Below are 23,125 nucleotides of genomic sequence, written 5' to 3' on the forward strand. Positions count from 1 at the left end.
TTGTTATAATTTCTACTTTTATATTTAATACATGTGGTTGAGATGCATTTGTTCCTCATAGTCTCTTAATTAAAATTGTTCCTTGGGTGAGCAAATTTGGTGGTTTAGCCAAGTCACGGCAAATCCATATAAAAATGCTTATTGTAGACCACAATTTATCTGGAATATGACATTTCCAAAACTTCTCAACTCACTTAGTACGTGTGGAATGTTAGAATGAAGTTTTAAAGTTGCTTGAATTTTATTTTCGAGGTCAGAAGTGGAAAATAGAGATGTCACGAGTTCACAACATTTTTCAATAATTTTTTTTGAATTTCTGAATTATTTGTAGATTTAATTGAAAAGTAAACTTAAATGCAGACGTGGCCGTGTGAAGAAGCAATCCTAGAGAAATTCTTATATAGGGCATCCCCACCACGTCACTTATACGACCATCCATTCTTGAACTAACATGTGTGATTTTTTTCTTCCCACACCAGCTTGCTCCAAGAAAGGCTCTAAAATTTCAATATCCCACCAAGTGCATGTTCTAGCTGACTTAAAATTTCTAGGTAGAACAAACGCCGTCTCTTTCCTCCCTCCCAATTCTTCGTCTTCCCCTCCTTTCCGTTCCATTAATTCCAGATTCTCCCAAATCAACCTTTTGTTGACCCCTTGGTTCATTCTCATCAGTAAGTTATTCTTGTTGTAAATAGTTATGGCTAATATCATGTAAATAGATGGAGAGTCATATATGCCTTTCACTATAGATTAGTGATTGATAGAATTGTGAATAGGAGTAATTGACGTTGCTATTAAACGTTGTCCATTTGCATACATCATGTACTCCTATATAAACCCCCTCATGGTGAGATGAATAGATAGACCATATCTCCATGCGTCCAAACTCTCTCTTTTTCTGAAACACTTTTGCTTTCATTTTATAACACGTTATCAGCACGAAGCTCACCCAAGCTCTAGCCAAAGAAAAAAAAAAACAACCCCCCTGCTGCAGCCTGTTTGCACGCCCCGAAACCTCTTGATCTAGACCTCAGATCAAAATCTTTCCTTCATCAAAGTTGTTCGTCTCTGCCTCTTCTATCTGCCCTCCAAATTTCAGCTCTACCGGAGTTGTTTTGAGACCTGTACATCATTCGAAGTGGGAGCTGTTCAGAAGAGGCGAATAGTTCTTGGATTGGCTGAAAAGACAACCTTCTCAGTTCTGCACACATAAGCTGAAGATTCATCCATCCGTCTTCAAGTAATGTTTTCCAAAACCTAATTTTATATTCATTCTTCTTGCTTATTGTGCCTATTGATTGAATATGAAAAATCACCAAAATGCATGAACCCTAGCAAATCCTACATGATTTATTTACTTGGTATACGTATTTGTATATATTTATTCATGTGTTTGGGATTGTTTGATTGGAAAAGAAAAGAGAAAAATTTATGGTGTTCATGTGTTTGGGATTATTTGATTGGAAAAGAAAAGTGAAAAATTTATGGACTGCAACTATATATCTGTAGTAAAACTATATATCTGTAGTAATTCAACAAGAAAAAAAAAAACAGATTGTGCAGTTGCTAGGATTCGAACCCAGCTAAAAATAGGTGCCAACTCAACATGTTATCCGCTATACCACTATGGAAAGTTAGTATGTATTAACATTATTTAGTATTAATTCTGCCAGAAGCAGATTTGAGGCCAATTAATTGGTGATTGATTAATCCGTGCGTTGATTTTGATTGATTTCTATCCAAAGCAATTACTATAGTAATTTATGCTCATTACCACAATCAATTCATAATTTATTCTTTCTTATTTCATTATTCATTTTAATAACGTATATTGCGTTTATTACTATAATGATTTTGTGGTGTTACTTGCTTATCTATTTGCTCATATTAATTATATAAATATTTTAGTGGCTTAAAAAAATTTTCCTTGCACTAGAATATATATGAATAGAATGCAGGTAATTAATGAACCAGAAGTTCACACATAAATATTGAACCAAAAATCATACATAAATATTGAACCAGAAGTTCACACGTATCGAACCCGTAGTTTCGATAACATTGAAAGGTTATGAATCTTTCCAAGTAGGCGCACCCAATTCGATGCGATGTCTAGGCAAGATACAATGAGGCTGTGTACTTAAGAGAGCCTCGCTCCACCCAAACCTCATACTCTTACCTGGTCGTATTTAATTGGAGTTACCAAAAGGGTTGAGAAATAACGTTTCATGAATATCGAATCTGTAATTTCGATAATGTCGTATAAGGAACTTGAAGTTTCATTCATTAATTCAACATGTACATGTTTAAATCCTAATTTTCATACCATGTTATAGAACCTGAAGTTCTTATTGATTGCTTGTGGAAATTATTACCCATAGCACTAACAATTATCCTTTGAATCCTTGTAGAGAATGTCAAATCTCAACAAGCTTGACTTTGTTGCTTTGGAAGTTTCCGGAAGGAACTACCTCAAATGGACCCAGGATGTCAAGCTCCATTTAACTGCAAATAAGATGAGATCAACGATTAATGCTGACAACATCGCCCCTGAAGATATGAAGGCAAGGGCTATGATTTTCATCAGGAAACATATGGAGGAAGCACTCAAGGTGGAATATTTAGCTGAAGAGGACCCACGGTCCCTGTGGGTGGCTCTAGAAGAGCGATTCAACCATCAGAGGACTATCTACTTGCCAGAAGCAAGGCACGACTGGCAGAACATACGTTTCCAGGATTTCAAGACTGTCAATGAGTATAACTCTGAAATCTGTAGGATTCGGTCACTCCTAAAATTCTGTGGAGAAGAGCTCACAGAAGCTGATCTATTGGAGAAAACTTTCTCCACCTTCCCTCCTTCCTGTATGGTCCTGCAGCAACAATACAGGGAGAGAAACTTTGCTAGATTCTCAGAATTGGTCACCGTCCTGTTGCTCGCTGAAAAGAACAACGACCTACTTTTGAGGAATGATCAAGCAAGGCCCACCGGTACCAGAGCAGTTCCTTTGCCTGAAGCAAATGCTATTGCCCATCGCGAAAATAATCGCGCAAGGAGAAACCGGGGTCGTGGAAGGGGAATGAGGCCTGAACGTCCGAGACATGGAAGGAGAAATGGGCCCAGAAATGCCCCATATGACCGTGACCACCGAGGTAATCGCCCAAGGGGTCGAGGAGGACGTGGACAAGGCCCACGTGGTGGAAACAGAAATGCCCAGGTCCAACAAGCTCAAATTAGAGAGAATGTTGGCCCGGCCCGTCACCCTCAGAATCAGCATAATCTATGTTATAGATGTGGAGGCACTGACCATTGGTCTCGCACCTGCCGTGCAACAAATGAAGAGATAGGAGAGTATCACGCCAGACGCGGAACTCGAGAGGCCAACCTTGTAGAAGGGTCAGTTCCTATGGATACCACCTTGGAGATTACTGATTTCCAAGCAGCCAATGAGTACATCGAGGATTGAAAACTAGAGAACATGGACATAATAGGCACTTGTGCCATATCTATATTATTGTTATGAATAATGGTTTATATTTCCTTTGGATTATCTTTGGTGATTTTTGGGATATTGGTTTTATAAGTTGGTTATGCTTGGATGTTTAATTCAATAAAGTTATTTATTTTCATACATGTGATCCATTGAATTAAATTTATGAATAGGCATGTCTTGTGGGGAAGTTTGTTGTCTGGCTGATAGTGCTACTACGCACACCATACTCCGAGATAGGAAGTATTTTGCAAACTTATTGCCTACTCATACCTCTGTGACAACTATATCAGGTCAATCCAACCTAATAGAGGGCCATGGCAAAGCCCATTTCATGTTGTCCAATGGTACTGAATTTACCATTAATGAGGCCTTATATTCTCCACGTTCCAGAAGAACGTTATTGAGTTTTAAGGATATTCGAGCCAACGGTTATCACGTTGAAACCACTGAGGAAAAAGGAGTGGAATATCTTTGCATAACCTCCAATTTGTACGGCCGGAAGCGTACATTGGAGAAGCTAAAATGCCTTTCGAGTGGTCTCTACATGACTACCATAAGATCAATTGAGGCAAATCACATAACTAGCCAGAAGCTAACCAATTCGAGCAACTACTTACTTTGGCATGACCGTTTGGGACACCCAGGTCAAAGTATGATGCGCCGTATCCTAAATTCATCACATGGGCATCCACTTACCAATAAGGATCTTGTGTATAGTAACACATTATGCCAAGCATGCTCATTGGGAAAATTAAATGTAAGACCATCATATGCAAAGACTGAAAAAGACTCCAACCTTTTCCTACAAAGGATACAAGGGGATATATGTGGACCTATCCAACCACCATGCGGACCATTTAAATATTTCATGGTTTTGGTTGATGCATCGACAAGGTGGTCACATGTTACGTTATTGTCCACAAGAAATGCTGCGTTTGCTAAACTCCTTGCCCAGATTATTAAATTAAGGGCTCACCACCCGGATTATCCAATAAAGTCTATAAGACTTGATAATGCTGGAGAGTTTACATCAAAATCATTTGATGATTATTGCATGTCCCTTGGGATTAATGTTGAGCATCCAGTTCCCTATGTTCATACCCAGAATGGTCTCGCAGAAGCGTTCATTAAAAGATTACAAATGATCGCACGGACCTTGGTAATGCGCACCAAGCTTCCAGTATCTGCGTGGGGCTATGCAATTTTGCATGCAGCTATGTTGGTCCGACTGAGGCCCATTGCCACCCAACCTTATTCCGCGTTACAATTGGTTACTGGGTACGAACCTGATGTTTCGCACTTACGCGTATTTGGGTGTGCAGTTTTCGTGCCAATTGCGCCACCACAACGTACAAAAATGGGTCCTCAACGAAGGATGGGCATATATGTCGGTTATGAATCCCCATCCATTATACGCTTTTTAGAGCCCTTGACAGGCGATCTCTTTACCGCTAGATTTGCGGATTGTCACTTTGATGAGACAGTCTTCCCGCCGTTAGGGGGAGATAAGAACTTTATCGTTCCTGATGAACGACGTGAATTGACGTGGAATGTCCCCACTGTGTCTCATCTTGATCCCCGAACCGTACAATGTGATAATGAAGTGCGGAGAATTCTAGATCTACAGAGGGTAGCCCAAAATATGCCAGACGCTTTCTCTGATCTAGCTAAAGTGACGAGATCACATATACCTGCTGCAAATATGCCTGCAAGGATAGATGTCCCTGTAGGACACGTCGCCCCAGATGGACGAGGTACGACCATGGTGGCTAACCAGTCATATGTCCCTGCCCAGAAGCGAGGAAGACCACTAGGTTCGAAGGATTCTTATCCCCGGAAGAGGGTAAAACTGGCACAAACCAATCCACTAGACATCGCGATCTCAACTGATCCATCTCACGAGACAATTCCGGATTATGGGTCCGTCCTAGAAGAGACGACGTTGGGGGACGCTCCAACGTCTGAACCCACTCCCGAGAATAGAGAAATCTCGGTAAATTATGCATGCTTAAGTGAGATCTGGAATCGGAATGAGATTATCATCGATGATATATTTGTATTCGCAGTAGCTACTGAAATTATAAATAGCGATGACATCGAACCTCGCTCCGTTGATGAATGTCAACGTAGAGATGACTGGCCAAAATGGAAAGAAGCAATCCAGGTCGAATTAGATTCCTTGACAAAGAGAAAGGTGTTTGGGCCTGTAGTCCCCACACCTCCCCATGTTAAACCTGTAGGATTTAAATGGGTATTTGTAAGGAAGCGTAATGAGAAAAACGAGATTGTGAGATACAAGGCTCGTCTAGTGGCGCAAGGATTTTCTCAACGCCCTGGGATTGATTACGAGGAGACATATTCTCCCGTAATGGACGTCATAACGTTCCGCTACCTTATCAGTTTGGTAGTTTCCGAAAAACTGAGTATGCAGCTAATGGATGTGGTCACAGCTTATCTCTATGGGGATCTTGATACAGAGATATACATGAAAGTTCCTGAAGGACTTAAGATACCCGGTGCAAATAGTTCTAGACCACGGAACACGCTCTCCATTCGTTTGAGGCGTTCACTTTATGGATTAAAACAATCCGGATGGATGTGGTATAACCGTCTAAGTGAATATTTGATCGGGATGGGATATGTAAACAATGAACTATGCCCATGCGTGTTTATTAAGAAAACAAGTTCTGGATTTGCAATTGTGGCGGTCTATGTCGATGACATGAATCTGATTGGTACTCCTGAAGAGATCAAAGAAACCGCAAAGCACCTGAAGTCTGAATTTGAGATGAAAGATCTTGGGAGAACGAATTACTGCCTTGGCCTGGAGCTCGAGCACCGTGCTGATGGCATTCTGCTTCATCAATCAAACTACATCCAGAAGATGTTAAGACGATTTAATGAGGATAAAGTAAAGCCCTCAAGCACTCCCATGGTTGTTCGAAGTCTAGATCCTAAGAGAGATCCGTTTCGTCCTGCAGATGATAACGAAGAGATATTGGCACCAGAAGTCCCATATCTAAGTGCAATAGGCGCATTATTGTACTTGGCTCAATGCACTAGACCAGACATTTCATTCTCTGTGAACTTGTTAGCTAGATATAGCTCTGCGCCAACACGCCGCCACTGGAATGGCATAAAAGACATTTTTCGCTACCTTAGAGGTACGACCGATATGGGCTTATTCTATCCCTATGCATCAAGAAATGGACCAAACCCCCTTGATCCTCAGAATGATGCTCGCCTTGTTGGATATGCTGATGCAGGCTATCTATCAGACCCACACAAGGCGCGTTCCCAAACTGGTTATGTCTTTACTATTGGGAATACTGCAATTTCTTGGAGGTCTACAAAACAGACTCTTGTTGCTACCTCTTCGAATCATGCTGAGATTCTAGCTCTTCACGAAGCAGTACGTGAATGTATATGGTTGAGAGCCATCACAAAGCATGTTCGAAGCACATGTGGACTGTATTCCACTACTGATGAACCAACCACTATCCACGAAGATAATGCTGCTTGTATTGAGCAAATGAAGACGGGTTTCATCAAAGGAGACAACACCAAACATATTGCACCGAAGTTCTTCTTCAATCAGCAGCAACAAGAGCATCAGAAGATTGAAGTCAAACAGATTCGATCTGAAGGCAATCGTGCAGACCTCTTTACCAAGTCACTACCAAAGTCTACATTCCAGAAGCATGTTCAAGGTATTGGTCTACGTAAACTATCTGAATTACCTAACATGTAATTTTCAGGGGGAGTCGAAATCAGGGGGAGTATCCTGAAGCATACCCACTTGACCATCGTGTACTCTTTTCGTCCTTCGTCCAGGGTTATTTTTTCCCACTGGGTTTTGTTACCTGGCAAGGTTTTGACGAGGCACATCTCTGGCATGGTCACCCCACTTACTGCATCCTGAAGATGCTTTGATTTGACATATATGCATTTGCTCATCTTTTCCCTTCGACCACGGGTTTTCTCCCACTGGGTTTACCGGGCAAGGTTTTGGTGTAGCAACTCTAATGCATACCTCTCGTAGACATACTATCTACATATGATGCTGATAAGAAGACTTCACATATCTCTGTTGTGATACGACTACTCCACATTCACGCGCGTTGTGCTCTTTTTCTCCTTCGACCAAGGTTGTTTTTCTCCCACAGGGTTTTTATTACTTGGCAAGGTTTTTTGACGAGGCAACTTAGAAGCGCTCAGCCTAGGCAACACTATTGACATGAAATATCCAAGGGGGAGTGTTGTAAATAGTTATGGCTAATATCATGTAAATAGATGGAGAGTCATATATGCCTTTCACTATAGATTAGTGATTGATAGAATTGTGAATAGGAGTAATTGACGTTGCTATTAAACGTTGTCCATTTGCATACATCATGTACTCCTATATAAACCCCCTCATGGTGAGATGAATAGATAGACCATATCTCCATGCGTCCAAACTCTCTCTTTTTCTGAAACACTTTTGCTTTCATTTTATAACAATTCTCTTTTTATTGCTGAATTTTTGTACTAATTCTTATATATCTTCATCAATCTTTTTTTTTTTTTTGTGAGTATTTCGTGTCAATGGGGTGGAGAAGAGAATATCTTACCGATGAGAATGAACTACGGGGTCCAACCCTAGTTTGCATTAGGTAATGTATATGTAAATCAAACCCTGGCTAGGAAAGTGGACCATCTAGTTTGTAGTTTTGTACTGAATCAGATCTAGTTTTATTCAAATTAGCAATTAAATTTGTTTACCCCAACAATAGATGTTTGGCTGAGTATGTCATGTTTTGAAGCCAAGCATGCCTAAGTAGCATATTATACTCCTTACCATTCAAAGAACAGCCCCAAAAACATGGTCCAATGAGGGTAACCTTTCCAAACTTGACGGAAGCATATCGCCATTCTGCATTCCCCTTCTTCGACGGGTCATTGTACGAGTTTATTTGGTGACTAATGAGGCCATACTTGTTGAAGAATTAAAATGATGCCTCCTTCTAAAAGTCCTTCCAAAAAAAAAAAATTCTCCCAGATTCATCATAATCGGTAATTCAATATCCATGCCAACCAGATTGGAAAAGCTTTCCCCCTTACTCATACCAATATCTCCCTTGGCAACCGATAAAACCCCCCATTGGATTTGAAGAGAGTCAAGAGCACAAGAAGATGAAAAGCGCTTACAATATCAGTTCAGCAATAAACAATCCGAATGTATTAATTGATTGCAGAGAAACAGGAGGGAATGAAAATAGAATTAACAAAAGTACTAGGCACACAACAAGGCAAGCACTTTTTCACTGAGAATGAGAAAGCGAGGAAGTGAGAAAACAGGGTTCTTGTTGACATTAACAAATCAATATGCATTCAAGTGTGAAGAAATGGAATAAAACATTCCAGTTCTGCACATTTTTTCTTTCTATTGTTAATAACCAGCTCATATCTTAATGATCTACTAAGCAACCTTTATTTCCAAAAAAAGAAAGAAATGCTTATAGCTGTGGTTCTTATATACGTCATATTATAGCTGTGGCTCTTATACATGTCACATTATAGCTGTGGTTCTTATACATCTCATATTTTCCGTGCTAATCATCATGCTTCTTAGTAGCATTCTAACTTTAATCTACCAAAATACTACAACCAGTTAGAAGCGTATGCTCGCTCTCTCATCAATCAAGAGGGTTGGAATTCAAACCCAACTCTCATTTTAATCTGGAAGAGTACCTATTTCAATAAAATCCAAATGCAGTAAATCTCCACAGTCAACACCAAACAAATTCATCATCATCAATAGCAAAATACAGCTTCCTCCAAAATGCTGCTTGATCCATCTGCACCTCGTCTCTCTTTTCCATCTATCCCAAATATTTCCTTTCTTTCTTCGAACCTGAAACAGGAACTTTCCCTGGTTAATTTCGAGTATCACGCATTTTAGAGCATTCAAAATGAAATTTCAACACAAAGATGTATATCATAGTTATAACTCAAATTCCATAAAATAAAATCAAAATGGGAAATTCTAGTGTGCTGGTATGTATCCCATACCCACACTTACAAAGTGAGAACAATTTTGTTCTCAAAATTGTAATTTGAGTCATACTTTGTGTAATCTTTTGTTCTAATAATGCTAATTACACCTCTTACGACACTTTTACAAGTTTTGAACAAATTCGTTGTCAATGTTGTAATTTTTGTTCTCAATATTGTAAATAGTGTAAATGAATATGATAACTTTTGTTCTCAATGTTGTAATTTTGGTTCAAATACTTGTAAATTTTTGTTCAAATTTTTGTTCTCATAATGGTAGGTACCATAGCTTGTCTCAATAAAAATAGAAAAGCTTTTTGCATAACCTAGGAAATCTTAATCTATTAGGCGTACTGGATGCATAACGAAGACCTTAAGAGTTCCATACTGAACCCTCCCATCCCAGAAAGACAATGATGAACAGCGTATTCTTATCACTTGCATTTGAGACATGGGTTGTTGCAATTTCCCCTTTAGGGTTGTCCTAAACCTGAAACCCCCTTGTTCAAATTGCTCCTCATGGTCCAATTCTTAAGACTGCAAGGAGGGAGACCCCTAAGAATGCAAACTCTTGCATGCTTTTCTGAGATTAGTCTGCTCCAAATATTGCACACTTTCCATCATCACCTATTAAAAATCCCAACTTTTAAGTAGAAGGAAGTTTTGGCACTGCTGGTTTTCTTTCTCAAAACCCAAGCATAGGAAAAAGGGAATGAAGGGAAGGTTCTCAAATTCGTTTCTGAAGTGTGAAATGCTCTCATGTCTCAAGCTTTTTCATATGAGTCAGGACAGGAATGACTAGCATTTTAAGTGGGTATCAGACGGTTCAAAGTGTTCAAATGCTTGATCAGTAAAACAGTAAACCTTGGTGGTGACCATTTGTTTCAAACTAGTAACCATTAACAGAAATAACTATCCTGTAGTGAGAAAATGAAAAATAGCGTAGCAATGCAACTATAATGAGCAAACCTTTTCAGACTAGCTAGCCAAACACAATTCACTGGGAAGAAGCCAAAGAAAAAGAAGAGAAAAAACTGATACACAGGCACAGTAATGGGTTCTGCATCCATCTCGTGCTCAACCAAAAGAGCATGAATGAGAGGCTAATCTTACTATGATGGTATGGAGCATAAACTTAAATGATGGACAAATGCCAAAACCACCCCTACTTAACAGTGAAAATGTATGACAATGTTCTATTACATTTCAAGCTCTCCATCCCAAATTATGTGCAAACAAAAGCAATTATGCTAGAGTCTAGTAAGCACTACGCACTGTGAAAGGGTTTTCAGAATTATGATACACAATCAATATATAATAGAATTATGTGAACACGATCTTTAATTTAGGGTTCTGGAGAGAATTGAAGCTCAGGGGCTAGGATTGATAGCATTTAAATTTTTAATGTCTGCATATGAGTATTCATACTCAAACTTGTAATTCGATGCACAGCTGCTCAGATCTTAAATCACCTATTTAGTGTAATAATACCATGTGATCAAATTAAGCTTTAACTGATGTATTTACATTGATCATGGTCTTAGGTTTAACTACTTAAGAAACAGCTACAAATATGTCTAATGAAAAGCCAAGGTACCTTCCCATCAAAAGCTATCTTCCTTTCGCAATCAAATCCTAGGAATTGCAAAGTTCTTCACCACCTCACGGCAGAAGGGACACCGCATGTTCTGATGCTGAATCTTTTCTGCACATGGTGAGCAAATAAGATGACCGCAGGGAACAAAGGCAGTGTCAACTCTATGACCAAAACAAATGGTGCAGTCATCTTCGGGCAAAGGTGGTGCAGAAGGCTGTAAAGATGTCTGTCCAAAATGGTCCAATGAAGCTTTGAGTGCCATCTCTATATCAGAGGGATCAAAGCCATCATCCACCACAGAACCCAAACCAATAGCCTGAAACATTCAAACAAACAAAAGATGACGTGTAAGAAGATTATAATCACCATTCCTCTCTCTATTAGTGAGAAGTCACTAATCACCAATGAAGGCTGTGAAGATGGCTGTCCAAAATGGTCCAGTGAAGCTTTGAGTGCCATCTCTATATCCGAGAGATCAAAGCCATCATCCACCACAGAACCCAAACCAATAGCCTGAAATATTCAAACAAACAAAAGACGACATATAAGAAGCATATAATCACCATTCCACTCTCTATTAGTGAAAACTCACTAATCACCATTCCTTTCTGTAAGTGTAACAGTATCACTAATGACTAATCACCATGATCAGTTTCTAATAGAGATCCCCAGTTGATATTTGCACCTGATCTTGCTCTGCTAATTTGAGTTATGTAAACTCATATAATTTCAGTTTAGGAAATAGTTTTTAATACGAATATTGGTCATAGAAAACACATCTGATGAGTATTTAGAATCGACCTAGATTTTCCCACCCAGTAATTAGATGTTGATGACTTTGCCATGATAAAAGTAGATTCAATGATTTGTAACAGATTGAGATTGTTACTTTAAATATACATCATCCCACCAAATTGGTATAAAGCCTATCCAACTATCAAATTTTAAAAGCCAATATCTTTTTCAGAATTACAAAAGAAATGACCCAAAGAACTTTCAGCTTCCAAAATGTATAATCAAAACTTCGATTAATGCAGTGAGAGTGTGAGACTACTGAGTTTTAAATTGAATTGCCTAGATTTCAAAAGGTCATGTTTTCCAACCGGATTCTATCACTGAATGCTGATGCACTATCAGGTGGTGAATTGTGAAAATGCAGCAAGTCAAAAGTGGACTTAATAATTTCCCACAGATAGACAGATTGTTGCATAAAATATCACAAGTCGAATCCCACACAAAACGTATCATTGAGTAAAGTGCCCCCTGCAGCCTATACACTCAATCTAAAGAGACATAAAGACCATCTGAATATTCTAATAACAAAACAAATTGATTCATCAAGGGCTTTGTCAATGTGATGAGAAATGACCTTCTCAATACCATGAGTAGTAGTACCAAAAGGAACAAAATTACCCATGACATTAATTTTAAGAGGAAAATGTTTTTCCAGATTTAATAAGGATATTATCAGCTCATCCTGACCAGTTAATTTCATTCAGTCATGACTCTAAGAACTTTCAGCTACCAAAATTTGAATGTAAAAGTGTTCAACAGCTTCAGATTGTTCGAAAGAACTAATTAAAGTGTACTGGGAGTGTGAGACTACTGAGTTTTAAATTGAATTACCTCATTTAACTGGTTGCAAAACCAGTTAAATATCTCTTTGCTACCCAAATATGGAGGTTCTGCTGGTTCCAGCAAGAAAGCTATAAAAGGTAAATAAATAAATAACCAAACTGTATGTAATAGAAGAACAGAACAATCAAAATTTATTCTAACTCACTCTCCAATCCATCTTCGATCTGTAACACAGATCCTTCCCGTTTGAAAGTAGCCTTGCCCCATGCGAAATACACATCTGGTTCCTTGCCCTGGACATTCATTCGACTCTTGCCACCATAAAATATAGCAATCCCACGATTTTCGACTGAAAAGGTAGCCCAAACGTTGAAGCTCCCCATAGAGCTTGAAGTGTACAGAAACTCGCCTTCAACTTCTTTATAACCAAGCTTAACTAAGGCATCCATTGTCTCAATGCCTCTTCCAATGTCATCATCTCGAAAAATTTCAGCTGAAAAGAAAAACAGTAGAATCATGGAAAACTCTAATTATTTTCTAGCTATGAAAATGAAAACAATAAAAGCATAGAGCAAGGACAAAAACCTCCATTCTTAAGCAACAACTCAATCATATCAGTCTGCTGGTTTCGTATTGCACATTCCAACAGACTGATTCCACACTCAGGACCTAAAGGAATATAAAAAAGATTGTAAATTTCCTATATATATGTTTCTATCAAAGCAAACATATGGTTTCAATCAATCAAGCATAAACTGACAGTAGTTATTGGCAGTTTTCTCGCGTTGAAGGCCCTTTGAAGTATCTGCATATTCCTTGGGAGTCAATGATACCCCTGTAAAACACTGAATTTCATATTTTAATTAGAAAAAAAAAAACACTTCTTAAAGTCAAGAAACTGAAATAATAAACTAGATTTCTAATTACCTGTCTTTTAGACAGGATGTTGTGTTTTAAAGCACGGCTTTTGAACCACATTTTGATATCCTGCTCCGAAATGAATCGCATATCAATCATAGTAAAACCACACAATTACAAACTTGAATCAAAAACTGGTTTGACAAACCTTAATCAATCTGAGTTTGTAGACTCACACAATTACAAAATTGAATCACGAACTAGTTAGCCAAACTTTAATCAATCCGTGTTTGCAAAATCACACAATTAGAAACCTCGAGTTCGACAAAACCTAACCAATCCGATTCAGACACACAATTACAGAGAGCGACTAGTTCCTGAGTGTCACACACTAGTAGGAGGTACGAGGGAGCTCACCACCAGTTGTCGAAGACGGCGCGCAAGCCTCGGAGTTCACCTCGATATTCGGCTCAGCTAAGCGAAGATTTTCGAGTGCGGAGAATGTCGAGGCAATTTTCTCACAAAAATAAAATGGGGGGAATATCGAGAGGATCTTGGTCCAATTATATATAGGTTTAGTATTCTGATCTGCTGTGGTCGAGACTAGGGTAAGCATAGAAAAACAAAAACAAAATTCACTACATCATAGTTTTTTTTTTACTAGATGATGGGAATTTTCCTAATTAATTTTGTTTGGTTATTTTAGGCAAATTTTTACTATCGGGAAATAAAAGGAAATTACAAAAAATTAAATAAATAAATTAAACAAAGGAATGTGAGGTCATTGAGGTGTAAACTTGCAAATGGATCGGATTTGGATCGGATTGACTTAAATCCAAATCTGTTTACTTAAAAAAAATTCGATCCAAACCCACTCCGTTAACCCGGTAGATTATTGATAGCTCGATTCAAATCTGTATCGGCCGGATTAATGGATACCCGATCCGCTAATCCGATCAGTTTATAATTTCAAATATTATAAAATTTTAAATACTAATATTAAATTTATATCATTATACATTATAAGATATTAATAAAATATTAAAACAACATGAAAACTTTCACTAAAAGTAGAATTATGTTATCAAAATTCTTAATACTTCTTGAATCATGGGTGGTGGTGGACTGTCCCTTAGATTTCAGCAAAAAAATTGTATTAAAAATTCTTTATATTTTATATTTTATATTTTATATTTTATATTTAAAAAAAATAATAATATATTTATAAAAAATAATATTTTATTATTACAAAAACCGGTCGGATTATTAATTGATCGGATCGACCTAAATCTGTATTTGATCTGTTAAATAAACGGGTTAACGGATTCAGATAATTAACGGATACATTTTTTTTATCCAAACCCGTCTAATAACCACAAATCTGGAGTGGGTCCAGATCAAAATCTGATCAATTTACATGTCTATTGAGGTATTTTCACTCCAACTCCAGAATTTCACATGGTGACTAATCACATTAATCCAGACTACTTATAGTACATTGGATGATTCGATGACTTCGATCATACAATAATTTTTTCTAATATGTCTCGTCATTTCTTTTTGGTTATTAAGATATATTTCCGAACTATTTACTTCTAATAGGTTTTGAATCCTTCTTTACCAAATTGAACACAAAAATTCAATAAAATTAATGCAAAACAACCAATTAAATACTTTGAGGTCAATTTCGTGATTTCAACTATCTCATTGGATATATCATCATCTTTGATCAGAGTTCACTCACTCACACACACACATATGGAGAAAGACTCAGATTATGGAGCTTTCACAGAGAAATTCCTTCTGCGACCAAGCTCTTCATCTCATGATCTTCCCTTGAGTGGCCTCACCTTCGCTGTCAAAGACATGTGAGACACACTTGCTCTCTACTATATACACTTTGTATGGTTATACTCTTACTAGATATGTAGTTCAATTAGCTATAGCATCTTACATACTCCTCACTCTTGTCATGGTGAGTGCTTCAAATTTGTATTATCATATCATATTTTTCTCATGTACTTGATATGCCAACTTCAGATTCTGGGCTGAGTCACTAGTAACTCTATTCTTGAAGAAAATCATTTTGTATATGCTTGCTTGATTGTGCTTATGTCTGTACAAACCTAATATATCAACTAGGTATTAAGTTCTTTTTGTGAACTTATTTGTATTGTGAAACTGTATTGATGAACTTCAGGGTATTGGGTTTGATGGCAATCTGTTCATGTGTTTAACTGGGCAAAGCTAATGCATTTTCCTCACTTGAATATCTACTTGGAATCAGATTTGATGTGGCTGGATATGTGACTGGATTTGGAAATCCTGATTGGGCAAGGACTCACCCAGCTGCCGAATCGACAGCTCCTTCTGTTTCGACAATCTTAAAAGGAGGCGCCACATGTATTGGTAAAACTGTCATGGATGAAATGGCATACAGGTCAGTGCACAATGAAGATCAACTTTCTTTTTTATCCTGTGTATGCTTTAAATTTGATTACTTTTTTGGTTTCAAGGAATGGCAAAATAACTATTAGTCTATTTTTGTAGTAGGTCGTTAAAGGTTGAAGGCACTTAGTTTTGGAGCTTCACTAAAAAGACCCTTAAAATTTCATATATGATTGATGGCAGTATAAATGGAGAGAACAAACATTATGGTACGCCGGTAAATCCATGTGCACCAGATAGGGTGCCTGGAGGATCTTCTAGTGGTTCTGCTGTTGTGGTGGGTGCAGACCTTGCAGATTTTTCCTTAGGTAATTAAGTTGTTTTTTCTTGTATGATTTTTGAAATTTTGTGCCTCTCATCTCAATGTTGAAGCTTAAGAATCTCGCTCTTTCAGGAACTGACACTGGAGGGAGTGTAAGAGTTCCTGCTTCATATTGTGGAATTTTTGGGTTCCGACCTTCTCATGGTGTCATTTCTACTTCTGGAGTCGTTCCTATGGCACAAAGTTTTGATACTGTGGGTATGGAATTAACAGTTTTTTTAGTTTGCAGACTATCTCTCAATTTACTATCTTGATAAAGTCCTTCTTTAATTCTGTTTCCCTGTTTCACGTTTCATCCATGCATCTCATGAAACTTTGCAATATATTATACAAGCCAATTACCATTATATGGTCAAGTTACAGCTTATATATCTATAATATGCCGTTGACACCAACTTCTTATATATCTAGGATGGTTTGCTAGGGATCCTGTGGTTTTGAGTAAAGTAGGACGGGCATTACTGCAAATTCCTGATGCACATCCTGTCAGACCAGCTCAGTTGATCATTGCTGAAGACTGTTTCCAGCTTTCAAGCATTCCAAGTGATCGAGTAAAACAAGTACTTGTTCACTCAGTTGAGAAGTTATTTGGGGGTAAGCGAATTGGATTGTGAATTTATTTGAGGGGTGGCTACATGCATCTTTATTCATACATTTCCAGTACTAGAAGACCAAATATACCATCTAGCTTGCGTCTATTGGATATTTTATCACCTGAAAATAATCATTACCATTAGTTCTTCAATAGGTCGTCTTGCAGAGATATGATAAAGACACATTTGTACTAATGCAAAGAAGTTCACTAGCTTATTGTACCTTCTAATGCAGGTCATGTTTTAAAGAAAGCAAACCTTGGGGATGTCGTGAAGGACAAGGTTCCAAGTTTGAACTGTTTCTTCGATAAAGGAAATGCACGTCAAGAGGATAACATACCATCCTTAGCAGCCCTATCAAGTGCCATGCGAACACTCCAAAGGTGATGATAATTTAATGGACTTGAATGTCATTGTGATATTTCTGGATCTAGATTTACTGAAATTCAATGTATCTGTGGTTATCATTGAGAGGATAGGCATGAATTCAAGAACAACCATGGTGAATGGGTCATTACAGTCAGACCTGATTTAGGTCCTGGGATATCAGAACGTGTATGGGAAGCCGTCAGGGCAGCAGATGAAAATATTGGTGTTTGTCACTCCGTGAAGTCCGAACTATGTGCTGCTCTTACTGAACTTCTTGGGGTATTTACTCTCTTTTGCACACAACAACTTACTGTTGGGACAAGATTGAACTATGCATTCAAATTTGTACTATTCTTGATGAATTTTGTGCATGAATCAAAGACGTTCCCTGTGCATTTAGTTGAGTAATGAGTTTGTGTTCCTGAAGATGCTATCTAAAACATATAGGGAGCCATTTGCTATCATTTTGAAGAGCCATGACTCATTTCAATTTAGGATTAATTCCTAGATTGTTGCCCTGGAAGAACAACTTTAAATGTGATTTCTCCTGAATCACTTTCATGGTCTTGTATCTCAAGCACCAAAGTATAACTTTATTTTCACAATTTCCAGATTGGTTAGAGTAGAGAGAGACCACAGAGTGTTGTTCATTACAACTTTGTTATTAGGGAAGAAATTACCAAGTTGCTTGATTTCCCTTCAGGATGCTGGTGTCCTTGCAATTCCTACAGTTCCAGGGCCTCCGCCAAAAATACAAATGGATCCTGCTACACTTGAAACATTTCGCGCCAGGGCTTTTAGCTTGTTGTCCATTGCCGGAGTATCTGGATTCTGCCAGGTATGTTAGCTTCCCCACCCTCTCTCATTGTCTGTGCATGAGGCAAGAGTGTACAAGACATTTCAATCTTCTCCTTTCTCAACTACAGCAAGTACATTAAAAAACCTTACAATTTCTCTGTGCACATTTACAGGTGAACATACCACTAGGCATGTGTGAAGATCTACCTGTGTCGGTTTCCTTGCTGGCAAAGCACGGCTCAGATGGATTCCTGCTGAGTCTTGTGGAGACTCTCTATTCCACTCTCAAAGAACAAGTTGAAAGCTTGAAATCGCATCCTTGTTTATAATTCAACAACACTCGTTTCTGTAAAAAACCTATTGAAACCAGATAGCCTGATAGTCAAGGTTCTTAGCTTGTTGCTTGTGGTTTCGAATATGTAAAATATTAAGTTGTCGAATTTATACAATTAAATTCACTAGTTAAATTCATATTCTAGTCGTAAAACACTAAAACACGACATAACGATTCATGCACATGTTGCATCGTAATTCGTAACGCACTAGCATTATCTGTTACTCATTGAGTCACATAATGAGTACCACATTTATCCAATTATTTTTACAGATTCTTGGAATCTCAGACACGAAATATTAAGGTGTTGGATATATACGAGTAAGCCACCACAGCCGACTCATCCTAATTAGCATTTAGCAACGTTTATAATCGATTCAATTGGAATACATGTCTATGTAGCATTGTGTACCACATTAGCAGAAAAGCGGTCACAATCACCTTACCAAAGCCCAGGTTACACAGCGCGGTTGATCCACGCGCCACCGCCCGCCTGCCGCTCTTGGCTTTCTCGCTCATTCTGGTACGCTCTATCTCTCTTTTGGGGCATTCTTTGTTTTTGTTATATGATCGTTTGAATCTAGATTTTGTGCATTTGGGTTTGGTTTGGATTTGGTTGAAATGTTATTTGGAAGATACCCTTTTGGTTTCTGTTAATGGGTTTTGCTAAAGCTTTGTGATTGTGTTATGTCAACTCAAAAAGTTTTAATCTTTTTTGTGAGCTGAGGTTGGATGATGTGTTTGTGTTGTTTGAAAGCATGAGTTAAAGAATGCACTGTTGATTTGTGAATGAATGCATTCATTATGCTAAGTTGAATTTGATGGGTTTAAAAGTCTGATCATTTTCAGGGATAGATTTTCAAGATTGAGATGACATGTAACATTCTTGCTGAAGCTTTTGAGTTCTGTTTGTGGTTGTGATGTCATTTGGATTATACCCTTTTGAGTTTTATTTACAATGATTTGAAGAAACTTTTGTTCTTGGTGGGTTCATTGTTTTTGTCAAGCTTTGTGACTGTGCCATGTCAAACACAAAGTTTGCCGCTTTTTGTGAGATAGGCTATTGGTATTGTTGGGAATCATGAAGTGAAGAAAGCCCTTTTGAGATTCTGTGAAAACCAATTCTGGGAATTGTAGTTAAATTTTCAGGGTTTAAGTGATATTAGAAGTGGTGACAAATATTCAGGGATATAGGTTTTCAGGATTGAAACATATAACATTAACATCCTGCTGATTAGACTTTTGTACTGAAGTTTTCTGCTTTTATTCATAGATAATAATGGTTTACTTAGACTGGAGCTCAACGATATTGGATTAGAGTTTTGGTGGCCAGTTGGTAGGATTAAGGAAGCACTATCCGGAATAGATGTTTCCAACCCATCAACACCTACCTCTTGTCCCGCGGAAGCGATCAAATCACTTGCTATTGAAGAACTAAATATTCCAGAGGCAAAAATCGGAATTGCTGCTAGAGTCTTGGCTTTTCTTTGGCTATATTCATCTATCCAAGGGCATGGGACTCTGGTTTGCTTCTACAGCTGACTATTTTGGATTCTCAGCCATTTATTCATATTTCTTAATTTCTGGTTCTCCTGTCAGATTTAAGCCTGCGTCAGTTATTATCAGTTTTGAACTTCCTTTGGGTTCAGGTCTTGGGTCATCTGCTGCACTTTGTGTTGCATTCTCTGGTGCTCTTCTTGCTTACTCAGATTGTGTGAGTCTGGATTTCAGCCACCAAGGGCGGTTAGATTTTGGGCGAAAGCGAACTTGACTTGCTCAATAAATGAGCATTTGAAGGTGAAAAAATCATCCATGGAAAGCCATCTGGAATTGACAACTCAGTCAGCACATATGGTAAGTTATTATGTGACCTGTCCCTGACAAATCTACCTTCACAATGTCACATTTCTTCTTGTTTTCCTAATCTTCTTGTCTAGGATTCTTGAGTTATATAGTTCTTGGAATGATTCAGGTAATAGTTTGCCATAGTATGTTAAGATGAGAAAATCTACTGGGGAAGGGAACTTTATTAATGCAGTTCAAGCAATATTTCCTTCATTCAGGAAGAGGTTCAAAACCTGTATAAATATTATGGAACTACTTCATTAATGCTTGCTAGAGCCCTAGAAACCACTAGATCTGCTTTGCATCTTGAGTTGCCTTGTACGAACAAATAGAGAGTTATATAAACTTGTATTTATAAATGTTTAGCTAATTGTCAGCCGTCTCCTTGTAATTAGGTTCAAATATTTACTCTTTAGGGATATAGTGCAATTAACCTCAACCACATTGCTCCTAAAACTCTTCACCCTTCAGTACCGTTAGTATTATATATGTAAGCCCGCTAAGCTGAGACGTTTTTGTTCATGAAAGTATAAAGATTTGATTGCACCACGTGCGGTAAGACGCCACTGTCTTAGTCGGATCCCTCAAGAGTTATCAAGAGTCATAGTCTTCTTGTTCTACTGAGATGCCTGGCCCTCCTTTTCTTCTTCTATTATTTTGCTATGGGTTGTTACTTTGGGTGTAAATACTGATTCCAAGTCTGATCCTTTTCCTAATACAAGTATACTATTGGTTAAAATTCGTGATGATTAGGTCGTTGTTGCAAAAGGCTGCACTTTTTTGGACATTGTTTAGATAATCTACAAGTAGGTTGAGAGGAGTAGAGTAAAGTATATCACTATAGGAGTCATGGAATTTCTCATACTAAATTGATCATGTCTAATGTAGAACTATTGAATCATTAAAGTTAAGATGATGCAGGTTGGGACTGGAGTAATTTAAGAAGTATTGGAATATGCACAATATTATTTTGTATGAGGGAACACCATCTAATTAATCATGGAATAGAGACCAGTTGATGAATAAAGGAATACGCGAAAAGATGTTATCATCTGTTGAGATATTTAGCTTCCTTATCTGTCTGGACTTTGTTCCTGAAACAGGGAATATGATCAAGTTTAGATCAGGCAGTTTGACACGCCTCAAATCAAACATGCCACTCAAAATGCTCATTACTAACACAAAAGTTGGGAGGAACACAAAGGTGCTGGTGTTACAGAGAGGACATTAAGGCATCCAGATGCTATGGCTTCTGTGTTTAATGCAGTTGATTCTATCAGCGCAGAATTGGCTACCATCATCCAATTAGAGGCCCCTGATGAAATCTCTGTAACCAAGAAGGATGCGAAAATAGAAGAGCTGATGGTAATGGACCAAAGTTTGCTCCAATGCATGGGGGTCAGCCATGCTTCAATCGAATCCATTCTTCGAACTACACTCAAATACAAGTTGGCTTTCAAGTTGACAGGAGCTCGTGGTGGAGGTTCTGTTCTCACACTATTGCAAACCTGTATCCTTTTCATGATTCCTTTTATTTCAGTTACCATGCTCCTCAATCTTTTCTCTTCCATGTGCTTTTATCTTAACATAAATTTTTGCCTAAATTCTTCAGCACATTTACTCATGCCTTGATTTTAACCATCTTGAATTATGATGTTGTCTATAGTATTTCCCTTAACCATATGATCAGTGCTATCAGCAACAGTTGTTGATAAAGTAACTGCAGAACTGGAGTCGTGTGGATTCCATTGCTTAACAGCGACCATTGGTGGACAAGGTGTTCAAGTTTGCTTTGGTGGTTCATCCTGAGGTGATTAGTAAGATCCAAGCTCAATTGTTAATTGATAGAATACAATTCACTCTGTTGCCTGTATATAAGTTAGCTTGTTGTATTCTGCATTTGAACCCCTTCTTTGAAATGCACTCTCGGCCTTTTTGTTTCAACAGTAATTGAAATATGTGGAAATAAATGTCACTGTTCATTCTTGTCAATCATATCTCGGATGCATAGATAGGAAAATCATTGTAGTAGAGAAGCTTCATTTGGCATAAACCCAGTTCTTTCCCATATTTTATTAGCCCTAAGTACAGCATATTACTTAACATAGGGAGTTAGGGACACTTGACATATAAAAGGAGCTCTACCCGAGCTAGATACAGCATATCACACAGAAATCAACCATTAGTCTCGACATTATGCAACTCTTAGCCTTTCACAAAACAGCAGTAGCTAATACATAAGGACATGAAAACCAGAAATCACCAGCTGGAAGACTGGGTTAAGTATTGTGATCTCTGCTGTGGTCGAGACTAGGCTAAGCATAGAAAAACAAAAAATGCATAAAAAACAAAATTACTACATCATATATATATATATATATATATTTTTTTCCAAATACTACATCATAGTGTATCCAATTCAAAATTAAACAAAACTTTTTTTTTTTTGACTGAAAAAAAAAAATTTGGTATGGAATGTTTGATAGTTCTTACAAAAAAAATTTGTTCCCACTATATTTAATAAACCTAATTAAAAGGTGTTGACTTGTTTGAGCAAAAAGAGAAGGAAATATACTAGACTATGGTAGTTTTGGGCTAGCTCTTAATTAGTAATTACTATACAAATACATTCAACGAAATTAGATTAAGAAAATCTTTTAATTTTGTTTGAAAAATAATTCTAAATTAGATTGTTTTGAATTGAGTTTTGTATTATATGAAGATGCCATATATACAAACTGATTAATTTTGTTTAATTGTTTTAGGTTTATTATCGGGAAATAAAATGAAATTGCGAAAGAAAGAAAAAATAAAGGAGCTCAGTCACGGAGGTGGGGGGCTGGCTACGGCCCATTT

At 37.7% G+C, this 23,125-nt stretch overlaps 3 protein-coding genes and 1 pseudogene across 10 annotated transcripts; 3 read left to right on the forward strand and 1 right to left on the reverse strand.

Moving 5' to 3' along the window:
* Positions 1-1,234: 1,234 nt before the first annotated feature.
* LOC112193960 lies at positions 1,235-3,464 on the forward strand. The gene is made up of 2 exons (XM_024334225.2): positions 1,235-1,240; positions 2,412-3,464. The coding sequence occupies exon 2, from the start codon at positions 2,415-2,417 to the stop codon at positions 3,462-3,464; it is 1,050 nt and encodes a 349-aa protein (XP_024189993.1). The 5' UTR covers positions 1,235-1,240; positions 2,412-2,414.
* Positions 3,465-8,960: 5,496 nt separating this feature from the next.
* LOC112192846 lies at positions 8,961-14,096 on the reverse strand. 6 transcript variants are annotated; one of them, XR_005807873.1, is made up of 9 exons: positions 13,978-14,096; positions 13,630-13,689; positions 13,463-13,547; positions 13,288-13,371; positions 12,908-13,195; positions 12,751-12,830; positions 11,491-11,637; positions 11,125-11,232; positions 8,961-9,387 (listed from the first exon to the last, which is right to left on the reverse strand). XR_005807873.1 is itself a non-coding variant. In XM_040515929.1 (9 exons), exons 3-9 carry the CDS (start codon positions 13,678-13,680, stop codon positions 11,156-11,158), a joined length of 984 nt encoding a protein of 327 aa, XP_040371863.1. In that variant the 5' UTR covers positions 13,681-13,689; positions 13,769-13,891; positions 13,978-14,073; the 3' UTR covers positions 11,138-11,155. The 6 variants fall into 6 exon arrangements, 5 of the variants coding, with proteins under 5 accessions (XP_040371863.1, XP_040371862.1, XP_040371864.1 ...); XM_040515929.1 differs by lacking the exon at positions 8,961-9,387 and adding an exon at positions 13,769-13,891 and having other exon boundaries at positions 11,138-11,440; positions 11,527-11,637; positions 13,978-14,073; XM_040515928.1 differs by lacking the exon at positions 8,961-9,387 and adding an exon at positions 13,797-13,891 and having other exon boundaries at positions 11,138-11,440; positions 11,527-11,637; positions 13,978-14,072.
* Positions 14,097-15,305: 1,209 nt separating this feature from the next.
* On the forward strand, positions 15,306-18,548 carry LOC112192845 (amidase 1). 3 transcript variants are annotated; one of them, XM_024332740.2, is made up of 9 exons: positions 15,306-15,428; positions 15,848-16,000; positions 16,192-16,316; positions 16,403-16,528; positions 16,742-16,924; positions 17,159-17,306; positions 17,403-17,571; positions 17,996-18,130; positions 18,264-18,548. In XM_024332740.2, the coding sequence occupies exons 1-9, from the start codon at positions 15,319-15,321 to the stop codon at positions 18,417-18,419; spliced, it is 1,305 nt and encodes a 434-aa protein (XP_024188508.1). In that variant the 5' UTR covers positions 15,306-15,318; the 3' UTR covers positions 18,420-18,548. The 3 variants fall into 3 exon arrangements, with proteins under 3 accessions (XP_024188508.1, XP_040371861.1, XP_024188509.1); XM_040515927.1 differs by lacking the exon at positions 15,306-15,428 and having other exon boundaries at positions 15,859-16,000; positions 16,111-16,316; XM_024332741.2 differs by lacking the exon at positions 15,306-15,428 and having other exon boundaries at positions 15,860-16,000; positions 16,114-16,316.
* A 136-nt stretch (positions 18,549-18,684) lies between these two features.
* On the forward strand, positions 18,685-23,072 carry LOC112193961 (annotated as a pseudogene).
* Positions 23,073-23,125: the final 53 nt, after the last annotated feature.

This window comes from Rosa chinensis, chromosome 3, assembly GCF_002994745.2.
Source record: "Rosa chinensis cultivar Old Blush chromosome 3, RchiOBHm-V2, whole genome shotgun sequence".
Lineage (NCBI taxonomy): Eukaryota > Viridiplantae > Streptophyta > Magnoliopsida > Rosales > Rosaceae > Rosa > Rosa chinensis.